We start from the raw sequence: 23369 nt of genomic DNA on the forward strand, positions 1-23369 counted from the left end.
ACTCTCAACTATTTGTTCCCTTCTCCTGTCATTCATAATTACTCATCTTGACTGCTGTAACTCACTGTATGCAAATTTACCATTTCACTTTTTGAAACAACTTCCATTAGTTCAATCCACAGCAGTCTGCATTCTCCATCATGCAAAGCCTTTTGACCATATCACTCCTCTGCTTTACCAGGAACGTTGGTTGGCCCTTTCAGCATGAATCCAATTTAATCCTGATGTTTAAATTCTGCCTTCCCACTGCCCCAGACTACCTTTCTCACCTCCTTATACCCTACGCATCCTCTTGTTCACTACATTCTACAAATGCTGGTCTGCTTCAACTTCTCTCTCCCTCCACCATCTGACTTGAACCTACACGTGCCTCAGCTCCGTCATCAGACTTGAACCTACACATGCCTCATATATCAGTTGAGACCAGACTTTGGAACACCTTGCCCTCCAACCTTCACTCAGAGTCCTCTTACACCAAATTCAAGCCCTCTTTGAAAACTCACCTCTTTTCCCTTGCCTAGCCTGATCACCACTAAATTTTACTCTACCTCCTCTAGCAACAGGTCACAGTCTTTTATTATAAACTGCTCTGAAGCCATATTTTGGTATATAGCGATATATCAAACTCCGTAAAATAAACAAAATGCAGGACCATTAATTCTGGAAAGGGAAAAGGGAATGAGATTTGATATACCACCTTTATGTGGTTACAAAGAGGTTTACATATTATATACAGGTACATATTTTGTATCTGGGGAAATGGAGGGTTAAGTGACTTGCCCAGAGTCACAAGGAGCTGCAGTGGGAATTGAACCCAGTTTCCCTGGTTCTTAGGCCACTGCACTAACCATTACATTAATCCTCCACTTAAGTGATAGAGTGCTATAAGACTAGTTCAAAAAGCATGTCTAAGGGCTAAGTTTGTTGTCAAGCTCACAGATCAAAAGGTAGTAGCCAAAAGGGATTAGATTTTCAGAGACAGAACAAACTTATGAATCACACTAAAAAACATTTCAAGTTCATTGATGGGTAGGTTTTATTGTTCTGCCAAAGAACACCTTGGAAGTAAATAAGAGAGAACAGTAGCTGCAGGGTAACCCAGAAAATGAAAACCAATTTAAAAAGTGAACCAAAATTATCCAGCGACTTCCAAGAACAAGTCTTAACAAAATACTTTTTATTTTGCTCATAAATACTAACCTGCCTAATGTTGGTTCTTTGTAACTAACAGGAGCACGATGTCTCCTTCCTCTTTGTGCAAGATCATCTTCCAATTTTATCTGGGCTTCAGCAGAGGGATCCAAAGAGCCAAGATTGGTATTTGTTAAATCTTTGAGCACTTTATTTCCTGTCACTATAAACAGCCAAAATGAAACAAATTACCAAAACATCACGTTATAGAAAATATGAGTTATAAAAAACAGTAAATTAACAATTAACTTAATTTTATTACTTTTAAGGCTGCATCAGGATGGTATACAGTAGCAATTTTTAGCCTCATGGTCATTTATAATTGGTACTAATACAAATTTGGTAACACTCAAGCATTTTCAGATATAGCAGTATAAATGCATGGCCAAAATGTCAATATGTTTTGAATAAAATATGAGCTCCCCATCCCAGGAGAGACGCATCCGTGGTCAGCACTTTTTGTGGCTGAGGAATTTGGAAAGGACGTCCCAGAGTCAAATTGGACCAAATCGTCCACCAATACAGAGATTCGAGAAAACTCGTGGACAGGTGGATCACGTCTTCTAGATCCCCAGCAGCCTGAAACCACTGGGAAGCTAGGGTCCATTGGGCAGATCTCATGTGAAGGCGGGCCATGGGAGTCACATGAACTGTGGAGGCCATGTGGCCTAGCAATCTCAACATCTGCCGAGCTGTGATCTGCTGGGACGCTCGCACCCGCGAGACGAGGGACAACAAGTTGTTGGCTCTCGTCTCTGGGAGATAGGCGCGAGCCGTCCGAGAATCCAGCAGAGCTCCTATGAATTCGAGTCTCTGCACTGGGAGAAGATGGGACTTTGGATAATTTATCACAAACCCCAGTAGCTCCAGGAGGCGAATAGTCATCTGCATGGACTGCAGGGCTCCTGCCTCGGATGTGTTCTTCACCAGCCAATCGTTGAGATATGGGAACACGTGCACCCCCAGCCTGCGAAGTGCTGCTGCTACTACAGCCAAGCACTTTGTGAACACCCTGGGCGCAGAGGCAAGCCCAAAGGGTAGCACACAGTACTGGAAGTGACGTGTGCCCAGCTGAAATCGCAGATACTGTCTGTGAGCTGGCAGTATCGGGATGTGTGTATAGGCATCCTTCAAGTCCAGAGAGCATAGCCAATCATTTTCCTGAATCATGGGAAGAAGGGTGCCCAGGGAAAGCATCCTGAACTTTTCTTTGACCAGATATTTGTTCAGGGCCCTTAGGTCTAGGATGGGACGCATCCCCCCTGTTTTCTTTTCCACAAGGAAGTACCTGGAATAGAATCACAGCCCTTCCTGCCCGGATGGCACGGGCTCGACCGCATTGGCGCTGAGAAGGGCGGAGAGTTCCTCTGCAAGTACCTGCTTGTGCTGGAAGCTGTAAGACTGAGCTCCCGGTGGACAATTTGGAGGTTTTGAGGCCAAATTGAGGGTGTATCCTTGCCGGACTATTTGGAGAACCCACTGATCGGAGGTTATGAGAGGCCACCTTTGGTGAAAAGCTTTCAACCTCCCTCCGACTGGCAGGTCGCCCGGCACTACTTGGATGTCGGCTATGCTCTGCTGGAGCCAGTCAAAAGCTCGTCCCTTGCTTTTGCTGGGGAGCCGAGGGGCCTTGCTGAGGCGCACGCTGCTGACGAGAGCGAGCGCGCTGGGGCTTTCCGAGAAGGAGGATTGTACCTACGCTTGCCCGAAGAGTAGGGAACAGTCTTCCTTCCCCAAAAAAATCTTCTACCTGTAGAGGTAGAGGCTGAAGGCTGCCGGCGGGAGAACTTGTCGAATGCGGTGTCCCGCTGGTGGAGCTGCTCTACCACCTGTTCGACTTTCTCTCCAAAAATATTATCCGAACGGCAAGGCGAGTCCGCAATCCGCTGTTGGATTCTATTCTCCAGGTCGGAGGCACGCAGCCATGAGAGCCTGCGCATCACCACACCTTGAGCAGCGGCCCTGGACGCAACATCAAAGGTGTCATACACCCCTCTGGCCAGGAATTTTCTGCACGCCTTCAGCTGCCTGACCACCTCCTGAAAAGGCTTGGCTTGCTCAGGGGGGAGCGCATCAACCAAGCCCGCCAACTGCCGCACATTGTTCCGCATGTGTATGCTCGTGTAGAGCTGGTAGGACTGAATTTTGGCCACGAGCATAGAGGAATGGTAGGCCTTCCTCCCAAAGGAGTCTAAGGTTCTAGAGTCTTTGCCCGGGGGCGCCGAAGCATGCTCTCTAGAACTCTCAGCCTTCTTTAGGGCCAAATCCACAACTCCAGAGTCATGAGGCAACTGAGTGCGCATCAGCTCTGGGTCCCCATGGATCCGGTACTGGGACTCGATCTTCTTGGGAATGTGGGGATTAGTTAGAGGCTTGGTCCAGTTCGCCAGCAATGTCTTTTTTAGGACATGGTGCCTGGGTACAGTGGACGCTTCCTTAGGTGGAGAAGGATAGTCCAGGAGCTCAAACATTTCAGCCCTGGGCTCGTCCTCCACAACCACCAGGAAGGGGATGGCCGTAGACATCTCCCGGACAAAGGAAGCAAAAGACAGACTCTCGGGAGGAGAAAGCTGTCTCTCAGGAGAGGGAGTGGGATCGGAAGGAAGACCTTCAGACTCCTCGTCAGAGAAATATCTGGGGTCTTCTTCCTCTTCCCACGAGGCCTCACCCTCGGTGTCAGACACAAGTTCACGGACCTGTGTCTGCAACCTCGCCCGACTCGACTCTGTGGAGCCACGTCCACGATGGGGGCGTCGAGAGGTAGACTCCCTCGCCCGCATCCGCGAAGCTCCCTCCGCCGACGTAGTCGGGGAGCCTTCCTGGGAGGCGACGGCAGCCGGTACCGCACGCGGCACCGACGCTGGAGACCTCACCTCGGGCGATGGGCCAGCCGGCGCCACGCTCGACGGTACCGGTGGCGCAAGCACCGCCGGTACCAGAGGGTTAGGGCGCAACAGCTCTCCCAGAATCTCTGGGAGAACGGCCCGGAGGCTCTCGTTCAGAGCGGCTGCAGAGAAAGGCATGGAGGTCGATGCAGGCGTCGACGTCAGAACCTGTTCCGGGCGTGGAGGCTGTTCCGGCCTGTCCAGAGTGGAGCGCATCGACACCTCCTGAACAGAGGGTGAGCGGTCCTCTCGGTGCCGATGCCTGCTGGGCGCCGACTCCCTCGGCGACCCAGAGCTCTCGGTGCCAACACGGGAAGGAGACCGATGACGATGCTTCTTCGATTTCTTGGAACGAAGCATGTCACCGGAGCTTCCCGACACCGACGAGGAGGACGTAGAATCCAGCCGTCGCTTCCTCGGGGCCGAGGCCGAAGGAGGTCGGTCTCGGGGGGGGGGGGGGGGGGGCTGTACCGCAGGAGCCCTCAGGGTAGGGGGAGACCCACCCGAAGGCTCACTGCCACCAGCAGGGGAATGGACAGCCCTCACCTGCACACCAGACGAAGCACCACCGTCCGACGACATCAGCCGACGAGGTCCCGGTACCACCGACATCGATGCAGCTGTCCGATGTCTCAGCGCCGATGCAGAGGGCCGATGCCTCAATGCACTCGATGCACCGGCGGCCGAGGATGAAGCTCTGGACGCTGAAGACGTCGATGCACTCGATACCCCCGGTGCCGATGCCGACGAAGAGCCCGAGAACAAAACGTTCCACTGGGCCAATCTCGCTACCTGAGTCCGCTTTTGCAAAAGGGAACACAGACTACAGGCCTGCGGGCGGTGCCCAGCCCCCAAGCACTGAAGACACGACGCGTGCCTGTCAGTGAGCGAGATGACCCGGGCGCACTGGGTGCACTTCTTGAAGCCGCTGGTAGATTTCGATGTCATGGGCGGAAAAATCACGCCGGCGAGATCAAAAGTCGAAATGGCGGAAAAGGCACCGAAAAAACAAGGGGAAGAAAACTTCGACCCGAGGCCTAAAAGCGGCCTACCCCGACGACGAAAGAAAACTTACCGGGGCGAAAAAGCTGAAAATAGCGGGGGGAAAGACCAAAGAGTCTTTTTCCACACAGAACGGATTTTTTTTTTTTTTGTGAAAGAACACGACGAACGCGCGAGGTCGACTTTGCGGGGCCAGACACGGCGAAAACACGACCGTACCGAGCGCGGAGAAAAGAAGACTGACGAACACAAGCCGGTTCGGGCGGGAAGACGGCCGCGCATGCGCGGTGCGCATGAGCGCGCGAGGACTAGCAAAGGCCTTTGCTAGTGAAGTTTCCGATTGGAGGGGCTGCCGTGGACGTCACCCATCAGTGAGAACAAGCAGCCTGCTTGTCCTCGGAGAATCTTGGAATACACTACCGCGCAACCTAAGAGTGATTAACGAACAAGCTTCCTTCCGTAAACTACTGAAGACTTACCTGTTTGAACAAACTTACGGAAAGAGCCAAAACACATAGAGTCCATACTCACTGTTCATCAATGCAACATACAACCACTTCTGATCCCTCATCCCATAATCCAGTCAATCATACACTCATTCACGGAACTATGTACACCATATGTCTTTGTGTCTAACACTGCCCTTTAGCTTCCCATTGCCTCCTTCCAATGTTTCTATGTTGATGTCCCATTGTTATATTCCTAATGATATTCGAATGTCTCGCACAACTCTGCACAATGTAATCCATAAACAAGTTGTAACAAATGTATTTCTATTATTCATATCTTATTGTAAGCCACACTGAGCCCGCAAAAAGGTGGGAAAATGTGGGATACAAATGCAATAAATAAATAAATGGACAGATAATGTTGTTTTGATCTCTATCTATGCTTATTTGTCATGAATGGTTGATGCTGTTTGATTTCATGTTTGCTTTTGTATGTTATGTTATGAAAAAACCTTCAATAAAAATATGGGAAAAAAAAAAAAGAAAGAAGATAGAACGAAAAGCAAAGGACATACTGATCTCATGTATAAAGCATCCACAGGAGAAAGGCCTTGAAGCAAGTCTTCCCTTCGGCCTTCAGGACCCAGAAGTTAAGGAGTCTACCTCTTCACCACTGTGACCTGGGCACCTCATCTCAAAAAGTGTCTAAGGGGTCCACAATTTTCAAAGGATCATATTGTGTGAAGATTGAAGAGAGTGCACTAGCTCCGGGGACACTTGGGATCAGTGGTGTGCTGGTAAATGCTTAACAGGCTCTCTCCCCGGTCGCCCTCTGCGCCCCCCCCCCAAACTGCAGAGCTGGCTATAGCCGGGGAGAGAGCCTGGGGGGGGGGGGGGGGGGGGTGGAAATGCATTACTCCAGGAAAAAAAATTAAATGATCTCAGGTTCCAATCTAATTCATGTTTAATGTGCGATAAAATGCCATAAATAAGTAAATAAATATAAACTTTTAATGTTGAGCACCTGATTCTCAAAGTGAACATATTCCAAACACTATAATGAAAATAAAATTATTTTTTTCTACCTTTGTTGTCTGGTGACTGTTTTTCTGATCATGCTGGCCCAGTATCAGATTCTGCTGCTATCTGTCCTCTTAACTCAGTTTCCGGGGCTTCCTTTCCACTTATTTCTTTCCTTTCCTCCTTTCTTCTTCATTTCTGGTCCTCAGCTTCTGCCTATTTTCTTCATCCATGTGCAGTTTTTCTCCTCTCTTCCTTTTCCCTCTCCTCCATCCATGTCCAGCATTTCTTCTCTCTCCCCTCCATCCACCCATGTCCAGTGACCCTTCTCTCCCCCTGCCCTCCATCCACCCATGTCCAGCGACCCTTCTCTCCCCCTGCTCTGCATGCACCCATACCCAGTGACCCTCCTTTCCCCTGCCCTCCATCCACCCATGTCCAGCAGTGACCCTCCTCTCCCCTGCCCTGCATGCACCCATACCCAGTTACCCTCCTTTCCCCTGCCCTCCATCTACCCATGTCCAGCAGTGACCCTCCTCTCCCCTGCCCTGCATGCACCCATACCCAGCGACCTTTCTCTCCCCTCCATCCACCCATGCCCAGCGACTCCCTTCTCTCCCATGCCACCCCTCCCGAGTTGTTCAGCGGCGACTTCTCCTCCCTCCCTCTGGATCCGCCCCTCATTGACCTGTCCTTTGAATTCTTCAGGGCAGGCAGTATTGCCTGCCCGCTGCCAGTGCTGACTCTCCCCTGCCGGTTCGCGCTTCAAAATGGCCACTGAGACTTATAAGGGCGGCCTCCAAGACTTCAGCAGAAGTCTCGCGAGGCTGCCTCTGGAAGTCTCGGCGGCCATTTTTAAAGCGCAAACCGGCAGCGGGGGAGAGTTAGCGCTGGCAGCGGGCAGGCAAGACTGCCTGCCCCGAAGAATTCGAAGGACAGGTCGGTGAGGGACGGATCCGGAGGGAGGGAGGAGAGCCGGCTCTCTGGTTTTAACAACCGGCTTGCAAGTCGGAAGAAAAGTTAACAACCAGCTCTTACGAGCTGGTGCGAGCCGGCTCCAGCACACCACTGCTTGGGATGATATCCTCTAGGCTGCCCATGGCTTGAAACCACTGCGAAGCCAAGGTCTATTGAGCAGACCTCATGTGGAGACGTGCCATGAGTAACAGACTGTGGAAGCTATATGGACAAGTAATCTCAACATCTGCCGAGCTGTGACCTGCTTCGACATCCGAACCTTAGATGCAAGGGAGAGAAGATTGTCTGCACGCGTCTCTGAAAGGTATGCCTGGACATTCCTGGTATCGAGCAGGGCTCCTATGAATTCCAATTGTTCAATCGGATGGAGATGGGAGGGACTTGGGGTAGTTTACAAAGAACCCTAGTAGCTCCAGCATCCGAACAGTCATAAGCATGGACTCCCAAGCACCCTCCTCCGTGGTGCTCTTCACCAGCCAATCATCAAGATAAGGGAACACATGAACTCACAGTCTGAATAGAGACGATGCGACCCACAGGTAGACATTTTGAAAAAACCCTGGGGCTGACACAAAGCCAAAAGGCAACATGCGGTACTGAAAGTGATGCGTTCCCAGCCAAAACCGAACATACTTCTTGTGTGCTGGAAGTATCGGGATGCGAGTGTATGCATCCTTCAAGTCCAGAGAGCACAGCCAATCATTTTCCTGAATCATGGAAAGAAGGGTGTCCAGGGAAACCATCCTGAACTTTTCTCAGACTAGGAATTTGTTCAGGGCCCTTAGGTCTAGGGTGGGACACATTCCTCCCATCTTTTTCTGCACAAGGAAGTACCTGGAATAGAATCCATGCCCTTCTCCTGGTGGAATGGGTTCGACCGCATGGGCCTTCAGAAGGGTGGAGAGTTCCTCTGCAAATACCGGCTTGTGCTGTAGGACTGAGCTCCTGATGGACAATTTGGAGGCTTGGATTCCAGATTGAGGGTGTATCCTAACCGAACAATTTTAAGAACCCACCGGTCGGTTATGAGAGGCCATCGTTGGTGAAAAAATATCAACCTCCCTCCGACATGTTGCAGTGCTGCTTGAGCTTCAGCAAGTTCTCATCCTTTTCTTTGGTATACTGCCGACCCGGACGACGCGGGATCGTCTACCCACTTGTGAGAATATAAGCCTGCTTGTCCTTGGAGAAAACAGAAAATCACTAGGGTTTGTTTTGTCTTGTTTTTTAAAGAAAGACTTGAGGCCAGTCAATAGGAAAAAGAAACAAAGATTAACTGAAGAGCAGAAGGAAGGAACCCATACTTATTTATTGCATTTGTATCCCACATTCCCCACCTATTTGCAGGCTCAATTTGCCTCACCTATCAAAATTCCAGAAGGAAGGGTAATTCCATCCATGCCACTTCCAAGCCCCGCCAAGCTGCAGAGGCCACAGGTGGGTGAGAGGAGGGACTCGTCTCACCAGGTGTTACCCTAGCTAGCTGATTAGGGACCCAGCACCACTGGACATCATCCTAAAATAAAACCAAAGGTTTTGGCTACCAGCACACCCCTTGCACAGCTGTCACCCAGGCGAGCTGGGACAGGAGCCAGCCAGCAAGCACCAAGAGGCGCTGCACGGTCTGTCTAGAGAGTTGCACAGGAACAGAAATCTAATCCATCCCCGCCCATCCCCATGGGAATCTAGCTCATCCTAGCCGCAAGGGATCTCCTCAAATCCCACCCCCAGCCCTGCCCCCTGCACATCACCCTGAACCCCCTTCACCCAAGAAACCCAAATTCCATAAGCAGTGAAATACATAAATGCATTTTCTTCCATACTCTGATAAATAAAAAATGTAAAAAGATGCTGCTCATCAATGGTTGCTTTTTTGGAAGTGTGCATGTCCCCCTTTCCTGTCCCTTCCATCCATGAACAGCATAACCCTCTCTGCTCTCCATCTGCTTCTATCCCATGTGCTTTATTTCCCCTCTACCAAACTTTTTGCAGCTTTCTCGCTCCCTCCCACTCACCTCCCTAAAGTGTATTAGTACATCTTGATGGTCTATTGGCCTCTTAGGGGCAGGAAAGAACCCCACTGTTTCCTGCTGCTGCCACTGATCTTCCACTCTCTGCTGTGGGTTTTTTTTTAATGGATGCACAGACTTCAAATGGTTGCCTCACAAGACTTCAGCAGAAGTCTCACGAGTCCTCCGTGAAGTCTCAGCAGCGAGAGGAGGATCAGTGGCATCAGGCAGAAAAGAATGGGGATCTGTCCTGCCCCTAAGAGGCCACTAGACCAGCAGGATGTAACTAAGGTATGTTTGGGAAGGGACACCCAGGGCTGGAGGGAAGCAAGGCTCACTGCTCGACTTGCCTACACCCACGGGAACTCTGCAAGACCCTGGTTCATCCTTGTGGACCTGGGTCCGACCTGGAGGGGATCCCCATGAGATTCCCGCCAACTCTGTTTCTGTGCAGCTCTCTAGGTCCGTCCACCAGAGAAAATACTGAACATTCCAAGCTGCATGATACCCTTAAGGAGCAAATTACTTGGAACTATTTTCTCTGTTTCCTTCCACTGGTGGATGGACACAACCCAATAGTATGGACTGGTCTGGTATAGATAACAAGGAATGAGCAAATATCTCTGGGTCAAAAGATGGCAAACTACCTTGACAATGAAACTTTAAAAAAAGGAATATCATTCACCGAATCAATTTTTAAATACAAACACAAACGAAGGAAGTTTCAACTTATGAAAATCTGTTTTATTAGTACTTACATGTTCCCGGACTGTCAGCCTTCTGAATGAAATCTGCTTTCTTCAACTCGTTTATATGGTGTGTTTGTTCATTAGTTGTATTTAATCTCATCGACATAGTAGAGGATTTTATGTTATGGTCTTCAAAAAGGTGGCTTTCTGAAACTGTCAGACTCTCCATTAAAGACTTGATCAGATTAGAGAATGATGATTTATTGGACATAGCTGAGGATTCAACCATATCTGCATTTTCTACAACAGAATCCAAATATCCAGAATCACTGGGTTCAGTCTTTACTACTACATCACTCAAAATTCTGTTCTGATTTTGTACAGTCATAGATTTAGTTGAACAAACTTCAATGGACCCTGCATTTTGTTTATCTGTGCATTCCTCCTGAGGAACAAAAGTTTTCATTTTTCTTACTTTGGAAGAGATTTTCTTTGGTACTTTTACACTGCTCTTAGTTTGTTCAGTCATCTTATTCAAGGAGCAGCAAAGCAGTTCTTTGTTTACACTTTTGTCTTTGGATAATTTGTCCTCAATAGTGGAAACCTTTACATCATCACTTCCTTTTCTTTTTAGGTGCTCAGTGTATGCAATTTCACTATCTTCCAAACATGAGTCTACAGGTATTTTAGGAACTGAAGCAGTAAAAAAATGAGTCCTTTTACATTTTTCAACAGCCTCATCCAAAACAGGTTCATCAATAATAGGAGCAACTGCTGGGTCTGGTGCATGAACAAAATAAGTTCCCCTTTTAGGTTTGGCAGCATTTTTTGAACAAGGTTCTACATAAACTGAATTTCTAGTTTTTGGGTTTATGTCATCACCTTCCAAAACAGGTTCTATAGAGAGATTTGATGTTTGTATAAAGTAAGTTCCCCTTCTAGGTTTTGAAATGTCGCTATTCAAAACTGGTACTACACCTGCTGGATCTAAAATGGAGTTTTGTTCATATAAAAAATCAGGTTCTTTATTGTTTGCATCACCATTTTCCAAAACAGGTTCTACAGATAAAGCTGGCTTATGTACCATGTAAGTACCTCTTCGATGTTTTGCAGATGAAGTGCCATTGTTGACCAATGAGGACAGCTTCTTCTCAACTACCTCTTGTATATCTAAAAACTGATCACATGCAACATTCTGAATGTAAAGCTCACTCTCACTGGAACAGGTCAATCCTGTTTTATTCTCTTGAACATTCAGGCATTCAGGGTTACACGTCTTTACTTCAGGCTTTTTAAAGCTTTCAGAATTTATCACACTTTCCTTAATATCTGTTGCCTTCCTTGTTTTTGAAGGAATTTTAGTGGTTTGCATGTCATTTTGCTTTGCATTCTTTTCAATTATACTAAACGTATCATCTAAGTTTTTAATTGAAACCTGATTGGTTTGTCTGCAGGGTGAATTTTGAGAAATGTACGAGTCTGATGGGGCATCATTACGTGATAAGCCTGGATTTTCATCTTTATTTTGAGGATGCTCGATTACCAGATCTCTTGTTGACTGCTCCTCTATATTATTTTTTTCTTGTTTAGCTAAATGTGTTACACTAACTACATACGTTCTTCTGCAATCCTTTACTCCAGAACTGCATTCTGAATAGTCTATATTTTGTTCATTGACCTTTTGTAATACTGAGTCTACTTGAGTTATGCTGTCAACTGGTGATACATTCTGAACTTCTGATTCAATATCATTCACATCTTTAGGCTTGGATTTTGTTTTAAGACCATGGTTATCTTCTGAAAGAAAACCCAAATCTTTTTTCAGACTAGTTTTAATCTTTTCACGGCTCTTTTTCTCAGAAGTTGAAAGTTTCACTTTCCTCAGAGCTGTTCTATCATATTTTGATGTTTCATCAGATTTGGATTTTCTGCCTCTATTTTTAGTTTTGGCTTTTGATGCTACAGTAACTATTGCACTTGGTTCACTAGCTGTTAAGTCCATTTCAGCATCATAAATAGTTTCTTCTGGCTGCAGGCATTTATTATGGTTCAGATGTATTTTGTCTGGTAAGAAATCCATACATTCAATATCATGCTGACAAACTACACCAAGGACAGAGGAATCTTCAGTCTGCCCATGTGCTTGCTCATAGTTACTGTCCTTAATTGCTCTTGATTGCAATGTCTTAATGGGACACTCATCTTCAGTGGAGTCAATTCTAAACGACTGACTGCTTGACCTAGATATTGTTGACCGTTTTTTCCTTTGGGTTACATAATTCTGAAAACCTGAATCACCACTACATGATTTTGTCATCTCACCCTTCCCTGAAGATTCGATGTTAGGCAGATCAAATATGAAGTTGTTGTTCAAACTTTGCTCCATTTTTGACAAATGTTCTGAAAACAAAATATAAGGACATTACTATACACAGTCTATTTCTTAACATCCTTCTCACATAGTCACAAATAAGCACAATATGGACTACCATATGGTAACTGCAGAGAAAATTCTTGGCTCATCTCAGATGCTGCATGTTACAGTACTAAAATATTTTCTGGATCACAAAACCAGTATCAGGAGCCTGAAAATTTGAAGAGAATCTAATCCCAGTAAAAATATGATCACAAGACAGAGGTTTTAAGGGGTAAGGGGTAATTCTGTAAGGAACTGCCTAGTTGTAAGCAGCAAGACGGTCTGTAAATGGCAGTATTCTAATTATTCCCATGTGTAAGTGGCCACTTACATGCATAAATGAGCTGACTAGCAGAAAGTACATGCCATGATTTGATGGCACTTACATTGTTGGTGGGCATGCACATGGGTGAAACACCTAGGTACGGACATTAAATACCACAAATGTGTGTGTGTTCCATCACACACCTAGGCATTGGCATTTACACCAGTTATAGGACTGATGTAAAAAATCACTCCTTAATATTTAACTGTACTTTTGGCCACTTGCACTAGTATTCTATAAAGAAAGTAGGCACCTACTTTTTTCTGTAGAATAGGTTTAAAATAGACACCATAACCAGGACCTTGTTATAGAACTACCTTGTCAGTGCTTTGTTTAGAATAACTTGTCTATATAAGAAAATTTAAAACAGATTTCCCCTCATAATAATCATCATATAAAATAAGCTCATAGGTCAATTTTTTAAGGTTTTGAGAACGGAAAAATAGTTGATCTTGAGGAGCTGGTGGAGAAGTATGGGATAGTACAGAGCTTTTTCAAATTCATGCAAATCCTGGACTTTATTCAGTATAGGGTCCTGAGGCAACTTCACACTGAGGAAATGTAGATAAAGGCCCTTGGGGTGGGAGTGGAAGACGCAGGATCCCACGACTATATAAGGAACTGTTAACACAAAACATCCAGTCAATGCCATATACAGCAGCATGGAAGCATGACATGGTATGATAAATAAGAGGGAAAAGACTATGAGAAAACTTTCTGCACACTATTAAGAGTTACCATGGCAAGCAATCATATAGAAAATGGCTATAAGATTTTGTATGCTTGGCATGAATGTATAAAGAAAGAATGACCTTTGATGGTGTGAATGTGGGGATCAAGTTTCTTTTTGCATATATGGTAGGCAAGCCCTAAAGCACGTAAGTTGGGATACAGTATCGACTCTGATCAAAGACATTACTGGGGAGATTATTTTGAAACATATAGAATATTGCTCATTAAATGTCAGACCACCAGATTAAAAATTCACATACAATTGATAGCCTATATTGTTACAGCAGCCTGGTTGGTTCTGGACAGCATGGAAAGCTAATTGCTAAGATTCAATTATGTATTTTTGATGGCTAAACTCACAGCACTCCGACAGAAATCGAATTGAAGTGTTTACTCAGGTATAGGACTCAAATGGGAAATGGGACAAGGACCAGGAACATCAGGTCTTGTAAGTTAAAGTGGACTGGAGTTGCAACATAACATAGTAAATGACGGCAAATAAAGACCTGTATGGTCCATCCAGTTGGCCCAACAAGATAAACTCATTTTACATGGTATGTGGTACTTTATATGTATACTTGAGTTTGATTTGTCCTCGCCGTTCTCAGGGCACAGACTGTAGAAGTCTGCCCAGCACTGTTCTTGTACTAAATGTTCTGAAGCTAACATCAAAGCCCCTTAAAAATTACACTCCAGCCCATCCATATCTATTCAGTCACGATGAGGGCATAGACCGTAGAAGTCTGCCCAGCACCGGCTTTGCGTCCCAATTACTGGTGTTGCCACTCAATCTCTGCTAAGATTCCGTAGATCCATTACTTCTAAGCAGGATGCCTTTGTGTTTATCCCACGCATGTTTGAATTCCATTACCGTTTTCATCTCCACCACCTCCCACGGGAGGGCATTCCATGTATCCATCACCCTTTTCTTTTTTTTTTTAAATATTTTTATTATTGCATGAAGACAGAGACAATCAATTGTGAACAAAAACCACTCAACCTCAAGTCTATAACAGAACAATACAGTAACACAGAAATGTCCTTCTCTTCACCATTCTGATCTTCATATCTTTTTTCCCCATTTATGCCCTCTCCCCTCCCATCTCCCTACCCTCCCTTCCCCAAAGGTTGCTCCTACCCTGTTACATGCAGACCCCTTTAAGTACCCATTGCTGGGTCCGGTGGTGAGAGTATTTTGAGTGCTCTCCCCCAGATGTCTCCATATTGGCAGTTCCTCCATGAAGCAGAGAGCCTAAGTGATAAGCTTACCCAATTGGCCATCTCAACCATACAATTTTTCCACACATCTAGGTGTGGTGGCTCGACATCTACCCATGCCTTCAGCACACACTTCTTAAGCAACATCATTGCCAGTAACACAAATTTGCAGTGAGCCGCCCCCAATTTTTGTTCTCTAAGTGATTCTCCACATCCCATTAATATACTCGAGTACTTCCACTCTACTGGGTGTTGCAAGATATCCTCCGCTAACCCTAACGCTCTGGCCCACAACGTGTGAAGTGCCGGGCATTCCATAAATGAGTGTAAAAAAGTTCCTGCATTTTTCTGGCATTTATTACACCTATTATCTTCCCACATTCCCAGCTGCTTCCCCTTTACTTTAGTGATGTGAACCCTGTTAAGAATTCGGTATTGTATATCCTGTAGAGCTGCATTTGGAGTCAGCTTGCCCAGGTTTCGAAATATTGTACCCAATCACTCTACTGTGACTTCTTCTACTACCCCTACTCCACTCCTCTGCTAATTGTACCATATGGGGCGCTTTCTGATATTCTCTCATCACCCGGTACCACCCTGCCATTTTATTACATAAAGGCGTCATCCGCAGAAATGTGTGATCTAATTGTGTAAAACGGCTAAGGCTTTTACTCCTCCGTTCCTCACTCAAAATATAGTCTCGCGCCTGCAAGTATGCAAAAAATTGGGAGCGAGGGATCTGCAGTTCGTGTCTGACCATGTCAAAAGTTGGGAAGACATCATCCCCTTCCTTCCTAAATTGTCCTATGAATCTGCACCCTTTATCCCGCCAACTCTGAAACACTAATTTTCCCATCCCTGCTGGAAAAGCCATATTCCCTACCAGCGGCAAAAAGGGACTAGTTCCCCTCGTTGCTCCTCCTTGCCCTCTCCACCATCTCCATGCCAGCTGCAAGGCTGCCACATACGGGTTTGTCCACTGTCTTTTTTGCTCCCTGCACTACCCATGAGTCTAATACTGTAAAGGGGTCATGTAAACCACACCAGCTCTCCCAGAATCCCGGGAGGGCATAAAAGCCATGTCCTGTAATCAGCTCATGGATCCATCGCAGTAAGGCTGCCACATTATACCTTCTCAGATCTGGTAGCCTAAGGGCCCCCTGTCCTTTATCCCTGGTCAGCTTTACAAAAGATATTCTGGGGCGTTTCGCGTGCCATATAAAGGTGCTTAAGACACTTCTGTATTGCTTATCCTCTGAGGTTCGTACCCACAATGGAAGCATCTGCAATGGATATATCAACTTAGGCACCATCACCATCTTAACCAGAGCTATTCTTCCAAGAAGGTCTTTCCAACATTGACACAGACGTTTTACCTCTGCCAACCTATCTATCACGTTTTGCTTGTAGACCCATAAGTGATCCGCACTAAGGTAGACCCCTAAATACTTAATGCCCCTCGGTGCCCACTTCAATGGAAAGTTCTGTGATGTTGCAATCGCACTCGGGGTGTTAACCTGCAAGGCCTCTGACTTTTCAAAATTTATACTGAGGCCTGCAAATTCCCCAAATGATTGAATAATACTCATCGCCACAGGCAGTGTATGGGTTGCGTCATCTAGCAGTAGCAACATATCATCTGCAAATAAATTGATTCTATGCTCCTCTCCTCCCACTTTAATTCCTTTCAGCCTAATATCCTGGCGTATCTTGGCCGCTAGCGGCTCCAGCGTCAAAATAAACAGGAGGGGTGAGAGTGGGCACCCCTGCCTAGTACCTCCCCCCAGAGAGAATCCCTCAGTCAAAGAGTCATTAATTATAATTTGTTCCGTTGGTCCATTATACAAGGCCTGGACCCATTTGAGGAACTCTCCCCGGATACCAAACTGTTTCATTATCCAGAACATATACCTCCACACCACCTTATCAAACGCTTTTTCGGCATCTAGGCTGGTCACTATAGCGTCCCCTGCTATCCCTTTCCTTTCCATCAGAATACGGCACACTTTTAAGATATTTGCTGATGCGAAACGTCCATGGACAAATCCTACCTGATTAGGATGCACCAGACAGGGGATCACCCCTCCCAAACGTTCTGCCAATATTGCCGCAAGCAGTTTGACATCTTGGTTTAGCAGGGAAATGGGTCTATATGAGCCCACCAACTCGTCATCCCTTCCTGGCTTGGGGATTACTACGATGTGTGCGTGATTAAGTACCGTTCCCAAAGTCCCTGTCTCCCTGACTTCATCACACATAGCAACAAAGGGCGCTATTATTACATCTTGGATGATTTTATAGTATTCCACCCCAAACCATCCGGGCCTGGCGCCTTTGCAAGCTTCAATCGTTTGATGACCTTTTGAACCTCCTTCTGCTGTATTGGCGCATTCAGCATTTGCATTTCCATCACCCTTTTCATTAAAAAAACTACTTCCTGACATTACTCCTGAGTCTGCCCCCCTTCAACCTCAATTCATATCCTCTAGCTCTACTGCCTTCCTGCCTCCGGAAAAGGTTTGTTTGCAGATTAATACCTTTCAAATATTTGACCGTCTGTATCATGTCACCCCTGTTTCTCCTTTCCTCCAAGGTATACATGTTCAGGTTGGCAAGTCTCTCCTCATACGGTTTGCAATGCAAATCCTATACCACTTTTGTAGCTTTTCTTTGTACTACTTCCAGTCTTTTTACATCTTTAGCAAGATACGGCCTCTAAAACTGAACACAATAGTCCAAGTGGGGCCTCACCAACGACTTGTAGAGGGGCATCAATGCCTCCTTTCTTCTGCTGGTTATACCCCTCTATGCAGCCTAGAATCCTTCTAGCCATGGCCATTGCCTTGTCAAATTGTTTCTTCACCTTCAGATACTCGGACACCAACACCCCAAGGTCTCTCTCCTGAGTTGAGCTTACTAATCTCTCCCCTCCTATTTAGCATCTCTCTTTTCGGTTTCTGAACCCCAAGTGCATCACTCTGCACTTCTTGGCATTAAATTTTAACTGAATATTATATCTGTATTAAATTTTAACTGCCAGACACACTTCTCATTGTTTCTAGTCCCTCCAGAGTATCCACTCTATTGGCTATCTCCGTGTCATCCGCAAAAAGGCAAACCTTTCCTTCCAACCCTTCAGCAATATCTCCCACAAATATATTAAACAGAATCGGTCCCAGAACCGACCTCTGAGGAACTCCACTGCTCACCCTCCTTTCCTCCGAGCGGACTTCATTTACCACCACCCTCTGCCACCTGTCAGTCAACCGGTGTAATATCCAGTTCACCACTTTCGGTCCTAAGTTCAGCCCTTTCAGCTTATTCACGAGTCTTCTGTGGAGAACTGTAACAAAGGCTTAGCTGAAATCCAAGTAGATTACATCTAGCGCACGACCTTCATCCATTTCTTTAGTCACCCAAAGTAGTCAATAAGATTCCTTCGGTAAAGCCATGTTGCCTCAGTTCCTGTAACCTGTTGCCTTCTAGAAAGTTAACTATCCTTTCTTTCAGCAGCAACGCCATTATTTTTCCTACTACCGACATGAGACTTACTGGTCTATAGTTTCCCACTTCTTCCCTGTCTCCACTTTTGTGAAGAGGGACCACATCTACTCGTCTCCAATCTCATGGAACCTCTCCCGTCTCTAAAGATCTATTAAATAAATCTTTAAGAGGTTCCACCAGGATCTCTCTGAGTTCCTTCAGTATCCTGGTGTGTATACCATCCGGCCCCATAGCTTTGTCCACCTTCAGATTCTCAAGCTGTTTATTAACTCTTTCTTCCGTAAACGGCGCAGTATCAACTCCATTCCCAGATATTCCCTCGGCAGCTGACCGCGATCCTTCGCCAGGATTTTCCTCCAACACCAAAGAGAAGTAATTGTTTAGCATGTTCGCTTTACCCTCATCACTCTCCACATAGCCATTCTCATTATCTTTCAAGTCTTGCAATTCCATCTTTTCTTTCTCCAATATATCTGAAAAAGGTCTTGATTCCTCTCTTTACATCTTTAGCCATTTTTCTTCCGCTTACGCTTTTGTTAGCTGTATTTCCTTCTTCGCTTCTTTGAGTTTAATCCAATAATCTTTTCAATGATCCGCTCGTTGCGTTCTTTTTTATTTCTTGAACAAAGCCTCTTTTGCTCTTATTTGTTTGGAAAACATATAGGCTTCTCCTGTTTCTTGTTTTTGTTTACTTTCCTTGTGTAAAGATCAGTTGCCACATTTACAGCAGCCTTTAACTTTGACCACTGATTTTCCACTTACTACTACTATTTAACATTTCTAGAGCGCTACCAGGGTTACGCAGTGCTGTACAAAAAAAAAACAAAGAAGGACAGTCCCTGCTCAAAGGAGCTTAGAATCTAAAGGACAAGGAGGACAAGGAGTGCAGACAATCAAAAATTGGAACAGTCTAGATTACCTGGGTAGAGGTACAATGGTTAAGTTCCAAAAGCGACACCGAAGAGGTGGGCATTGAGTAAGGATTTGAAGATGGATAGGGAGGGTGCTTGGCGTATGGGCTCGGGGAGTTTATTCCAGGCATAGGGTGAGGCGAGGCAGAAAGGGCGGAGCCTGGAGTTGGCAGTGGTGGAGAAGGGTACTGAGAGGAGGGATTTGCCCTGTGATCGGAGGTTACGGGTAGGGGCGTAAGGGGAGATGAGGGTAAAGAGGTAGTGAGGGGCTGCAGATTGAGAGCATTTGTAGGTTAGTAGGAGAAGCTTGAATTGTATGCGGTACTTGGTACCTGATCGGAAGCCAGTGAAGTGACTTGAGGAGGGGGTGATATGAGCATATCGGTTTTGGCGGAAGATAAGACGCACAGCCAAGTTCTGAATGGATTGAAGGGGGATAGATGGTTAAGTGGGAGGCCAGTGAGGAGTAGGTTGCAGTAATCAAGGCGAGAGGTAATGAGAGCGTGGATGAGAGTTCGGGTGGTGTGTTCAGAGAGGAAGGGGCGAATTTTGCTGATGTTGTAGAGAAAGAAGCGACAGGTCTTGGCTGTCTGCTGGATATGGGCGGAGAAGGAGAGGGAGGAGTCGAAGGTGACTCCAAGGTTGCGGGCAGATGAGACGGGGAGGATGAGGGTGCCATTGGCTGAGATAGAGAGTGTTGCCCCCCCATGCCAACAGTTCCTTCTTCAGGTAGTCCCCCATTTTATCAAAATCAGTATGTCTGAAATCCAGTACTTTGAGTTTTTGCGTCCGCACTCCGCCTTTGCCCTTATATCAAACGATATTGTGCGATGATCATCATTACATAGGTGGGCACCCACCCGGATATTGGAAACACTTCCTCCATTCATGAGCACTAGATGCAGCACTGACCCTTCCCTCATGGGTTCTGTCACCATTTGTCTGTGCAAGGTAGTTTGACAGCTGTCCACAATCTCACTACTACTTTCCGATTCTGCAGACGGGATGCTCCAACCCACATCAGACAAGTTGAAATCTCCTAACAGTAGCACCTCTCCTTTCATATCAATCTTTTGAATATCTTCTATCAGATCCTTATCTAACTTCTCCGTTTGTGCTGGAGGTCTGTAGGTAACCCTGTGTGGATACAAGTTCCGTCTTCTTTCCAGGACGATCCATAAAGCTGCTTCCTTTCCCTAGGTTCCACACATTTCAGCCACTCTGATATTGTTTCTCACATACCGCACCACTCCTCCACCTCTTCAGCCCTCTCTATCCTTCCTAAAAAGATTATAGCCCGGTATGGTTACATCCCATTCATGGGAATCATTGCACTACGTCTCTTGTAGTTTGGAAGTGTTACATCGATGATGCCTTATTAATTTGGAGGGACACGGCCAGCTTGGACAGACAGCACATCAACCTTTTGGATATAGATATATCTGTCTTCAGAAGGTGAGCTTTGCACTACCATTTATTGTAAGGATACAGACAGCAATACGATATTGCATTATTTTTTTATTGCATTTGTATCCCACATTTTCCCACACATTTGTAGGCTCAACGTGGCTTACATTGCTCCATCGTGGGGTCGCCACGACAGACTGGCACATACAGTTATAATTTCATAAGAATATGGGAAACATCTCTCTATATAAAACGCACCTCCAACGTTCTAATGAAGCCTCTGTTAGCCAAAAGTGAAGGGGGTGAGATCGCATTGTGTCTGCCCCGCCCACGCGTCAAACGTGATGACGTCGAGGGCGGAGCAATGACACAACCAATCGCAACGCTCGGCAGCAAAGCGTCAGGGAAGGAGGCGGCGCTCTCGACGTCTAGCCTTCCCTTCGCTGTGTTCCGCCTTCTTCTGACGTCAAGGATGACGTCAAAAGAAGGCGGAACACAGCGAAGGGAAACCTAGACGTCGGGAGCACCGCCTCCTTCCCTGACGCTTCGCTGCCGGAACCGCCACGGAGGTAAATTTAAAAACAAGAAAAAAAAAAAAAACCATGTTGGGGGGAGCGAAGAGGGTGGCCACTAAAGAACAACAATGGGAGCGGGAGGGCAGGGGAGAAACGACAGCATGGATGCGAAGGGGGGGGGGGGGGAGAAGAGGGCGGCCCAGGCTGGGACATGGGAGAGAGAGGAGCATGGATGCAAGGGGGGGTCATGGAAGGGAGACAGGGGACTTGCTGGAAAAGGATGAATGGAGGCGGCAGGGGACAGAGGAGCATGGATGGGCATGGATTGGGAGGGCAGGGCTCAGGGACAGAGGGCAATTGCTGGAAAGGGATGAATGGAGGGGGGCAGGGGAGCATGGATGGGCATGGATTGGGAGGGCAGGACTCAGGGAGAGAGGGAAATTGCTGGATAGGGATGAATAGAGGGGACAGATGGGCATGGATGGATATGGATTGCAGGGCAGGCCTCAGGGAGAGAGGGCAATTGCTGGATAGGGAAAAATGGAGGGGCCAGGTGACAGATGAGCATGGATTGGAAGGGCAGGACTCAGGGAGACGGGAATTGCTGAATAGGGATGAATGGAGGGGATAGATGGGCATGGATGGATATGGATTGCAGGGCAGGCCTCAGGCAGAGAGGGGAAATGCTGGATAGGGAAAAATGGAGGGGCCAGGTGACAGATGAGCATGGATGGGCATGGATTGGAAGGGCAGGACTCAGGGAGAGGGGAATTGCTGGATAGGGATGAATGGAGGGCACAGATGGGCATGGATGCATATGGATTGCAGGGCAGGCCTCAGGCAGAGAGGGGAATTGCTGGATAGGGATGAATGGAGGGGCCAGGTGACAGAGGAGCATGGATTGGAAGGGCAGGACTCAGGGAGAGGGGAATTGCTGGATAGGGATGAATGGAGGGGACAGATGGCCATGGATGGATATGGATTGCAGGGCAGGCCTCAGGAAGAGAGGGGAAATGCTGGATAGGGAAAAATGGAGGGGCCAGGTGACAAAGGAGCATGGATGGGCATGGATTGGAAGGGCAGGACTCAGGGAGAGGGGAATTGCTGGACAGGGATGAATGGAGAGGGCAGATGGCCATGGATGCATATGGATTGCAGGGCAGGCCTCAGGGAGACAGCGGAATTGCTGGATAGGGATGAATGGAGGAGCCAGGTGACAGAGGAGCATGGATTGGACTCACACTTTCACTCTGACTCTCAAACACTCACTCTCACATACACTCTCCCAAACATACACACTCCGAGGAAAACCTTGCTAGCGCCCGTTTCATTTGTGTCAGAAACGGGCCTTTTTTACTAGTAGTATATAAAAGCATCATGTATAAAGATATCAATGTCGGAATCAACAGGTAAACACGGCAATGTATTAATGTTCAAATGATAGATCATTATGGTATATTCTTTTAAAGAGGTGGATCTTCAAGGATTTCCGAAAGTTGAATTGGTCGTGAATTCTTTTCAAAGCAGTTGGTAGTGCATTCCATAGCTGCGTACCTATGTAGGAGAAGCTGGATGCATGTGTCCGTTTATATTTTAATCCTTTACAGCTGGGGAAGTGGAGATTCAAGGGTGTACAAGGTGATTTTTTTTTTTTTTTTTTAAGAGTTCCTGGGTGTTAAGATCTATGAGATTTGACATATAGACCGGAGCATCTCCATGAATAATCTTGTGAATCAGGGTACAGATCTTGAACATGATGCGTTCTTTGATTGGGAGCCAATGTAGTTTTTCTCTGAGGGGTGTGGCACTTTCGTATCTTGTTTTGCCAAATATGAGTCTGGCTGCAGTATTTTGGACAGTCTGGAGTTTTTTGATGATTTTGTCTTTACAACCAGCGTACAGAGCGTTGCAATAGTCTAAGTGACTTAGCATCATTGACTGTACCAGACTACGAAATATGTCTCTTGGGAAGAAAGGTTTAACTCTTTAAGTTTCCACATTGAATAGAACATTTTCTTTGTGGTGTTCTTCACGTGGCTTTCCAATGTAAGATTTCGGTCAATGGTAACTCCAAGAATTTTCAGGCTATCCGAGACGGAAAAGGTGATGTTGGGTGTG

At 46.5% G+C, this 23369-nt stretch overlaps 1 protein-coding gene across 5 annotated transcripts in view; it reads right to left on the bottom strand.

Moving 5' to 3' along the window:
- LOC115474560 (shugoshin 2-like) overlaps window positions 1-23369 on the bottom strand; it is a 235697-nt gene that overhangs the window by 46731 nt on the left and 165597 nt on the right. For 4 of the 5 annotated variants that reach the window (XM_030210074.1, XM_030210073.1, XM_030210075.1 and 1 more), the window contains exons 7-8: window positions 10293-12623; window positions 1201-1354 (exon numbers count right to left, since the gene is read on the bottom strand). In XM_030210074.1, coding sequence (XP_030065934.1) covers window positions 1201-1354; window positions 10293-12623 — 2485 coding nt within the window. The remainder of the gene's footprint in view (window positions 1-1200; window positions 1355-10292; window positions 12624-23369) is intronic. The other variant, XM_030210076.1, reaches the window with a different exon arrangement.

This window comes from Microcaecilia unicolor, chromosome 7 (genome assembly GCF_901765095.1).
Source record: "Microcaecilia unicolor chromosome 7, aMicUni1.1, whole genome shotgun sequence".
Taxonomy (NCBI): domain Eukaryota; kingdom Metazoa; phylum Chordata; class Amphibia; order Gymnophiona; family Siphonopidae; genus Microcaecilia; species Microcaecilia unicolor.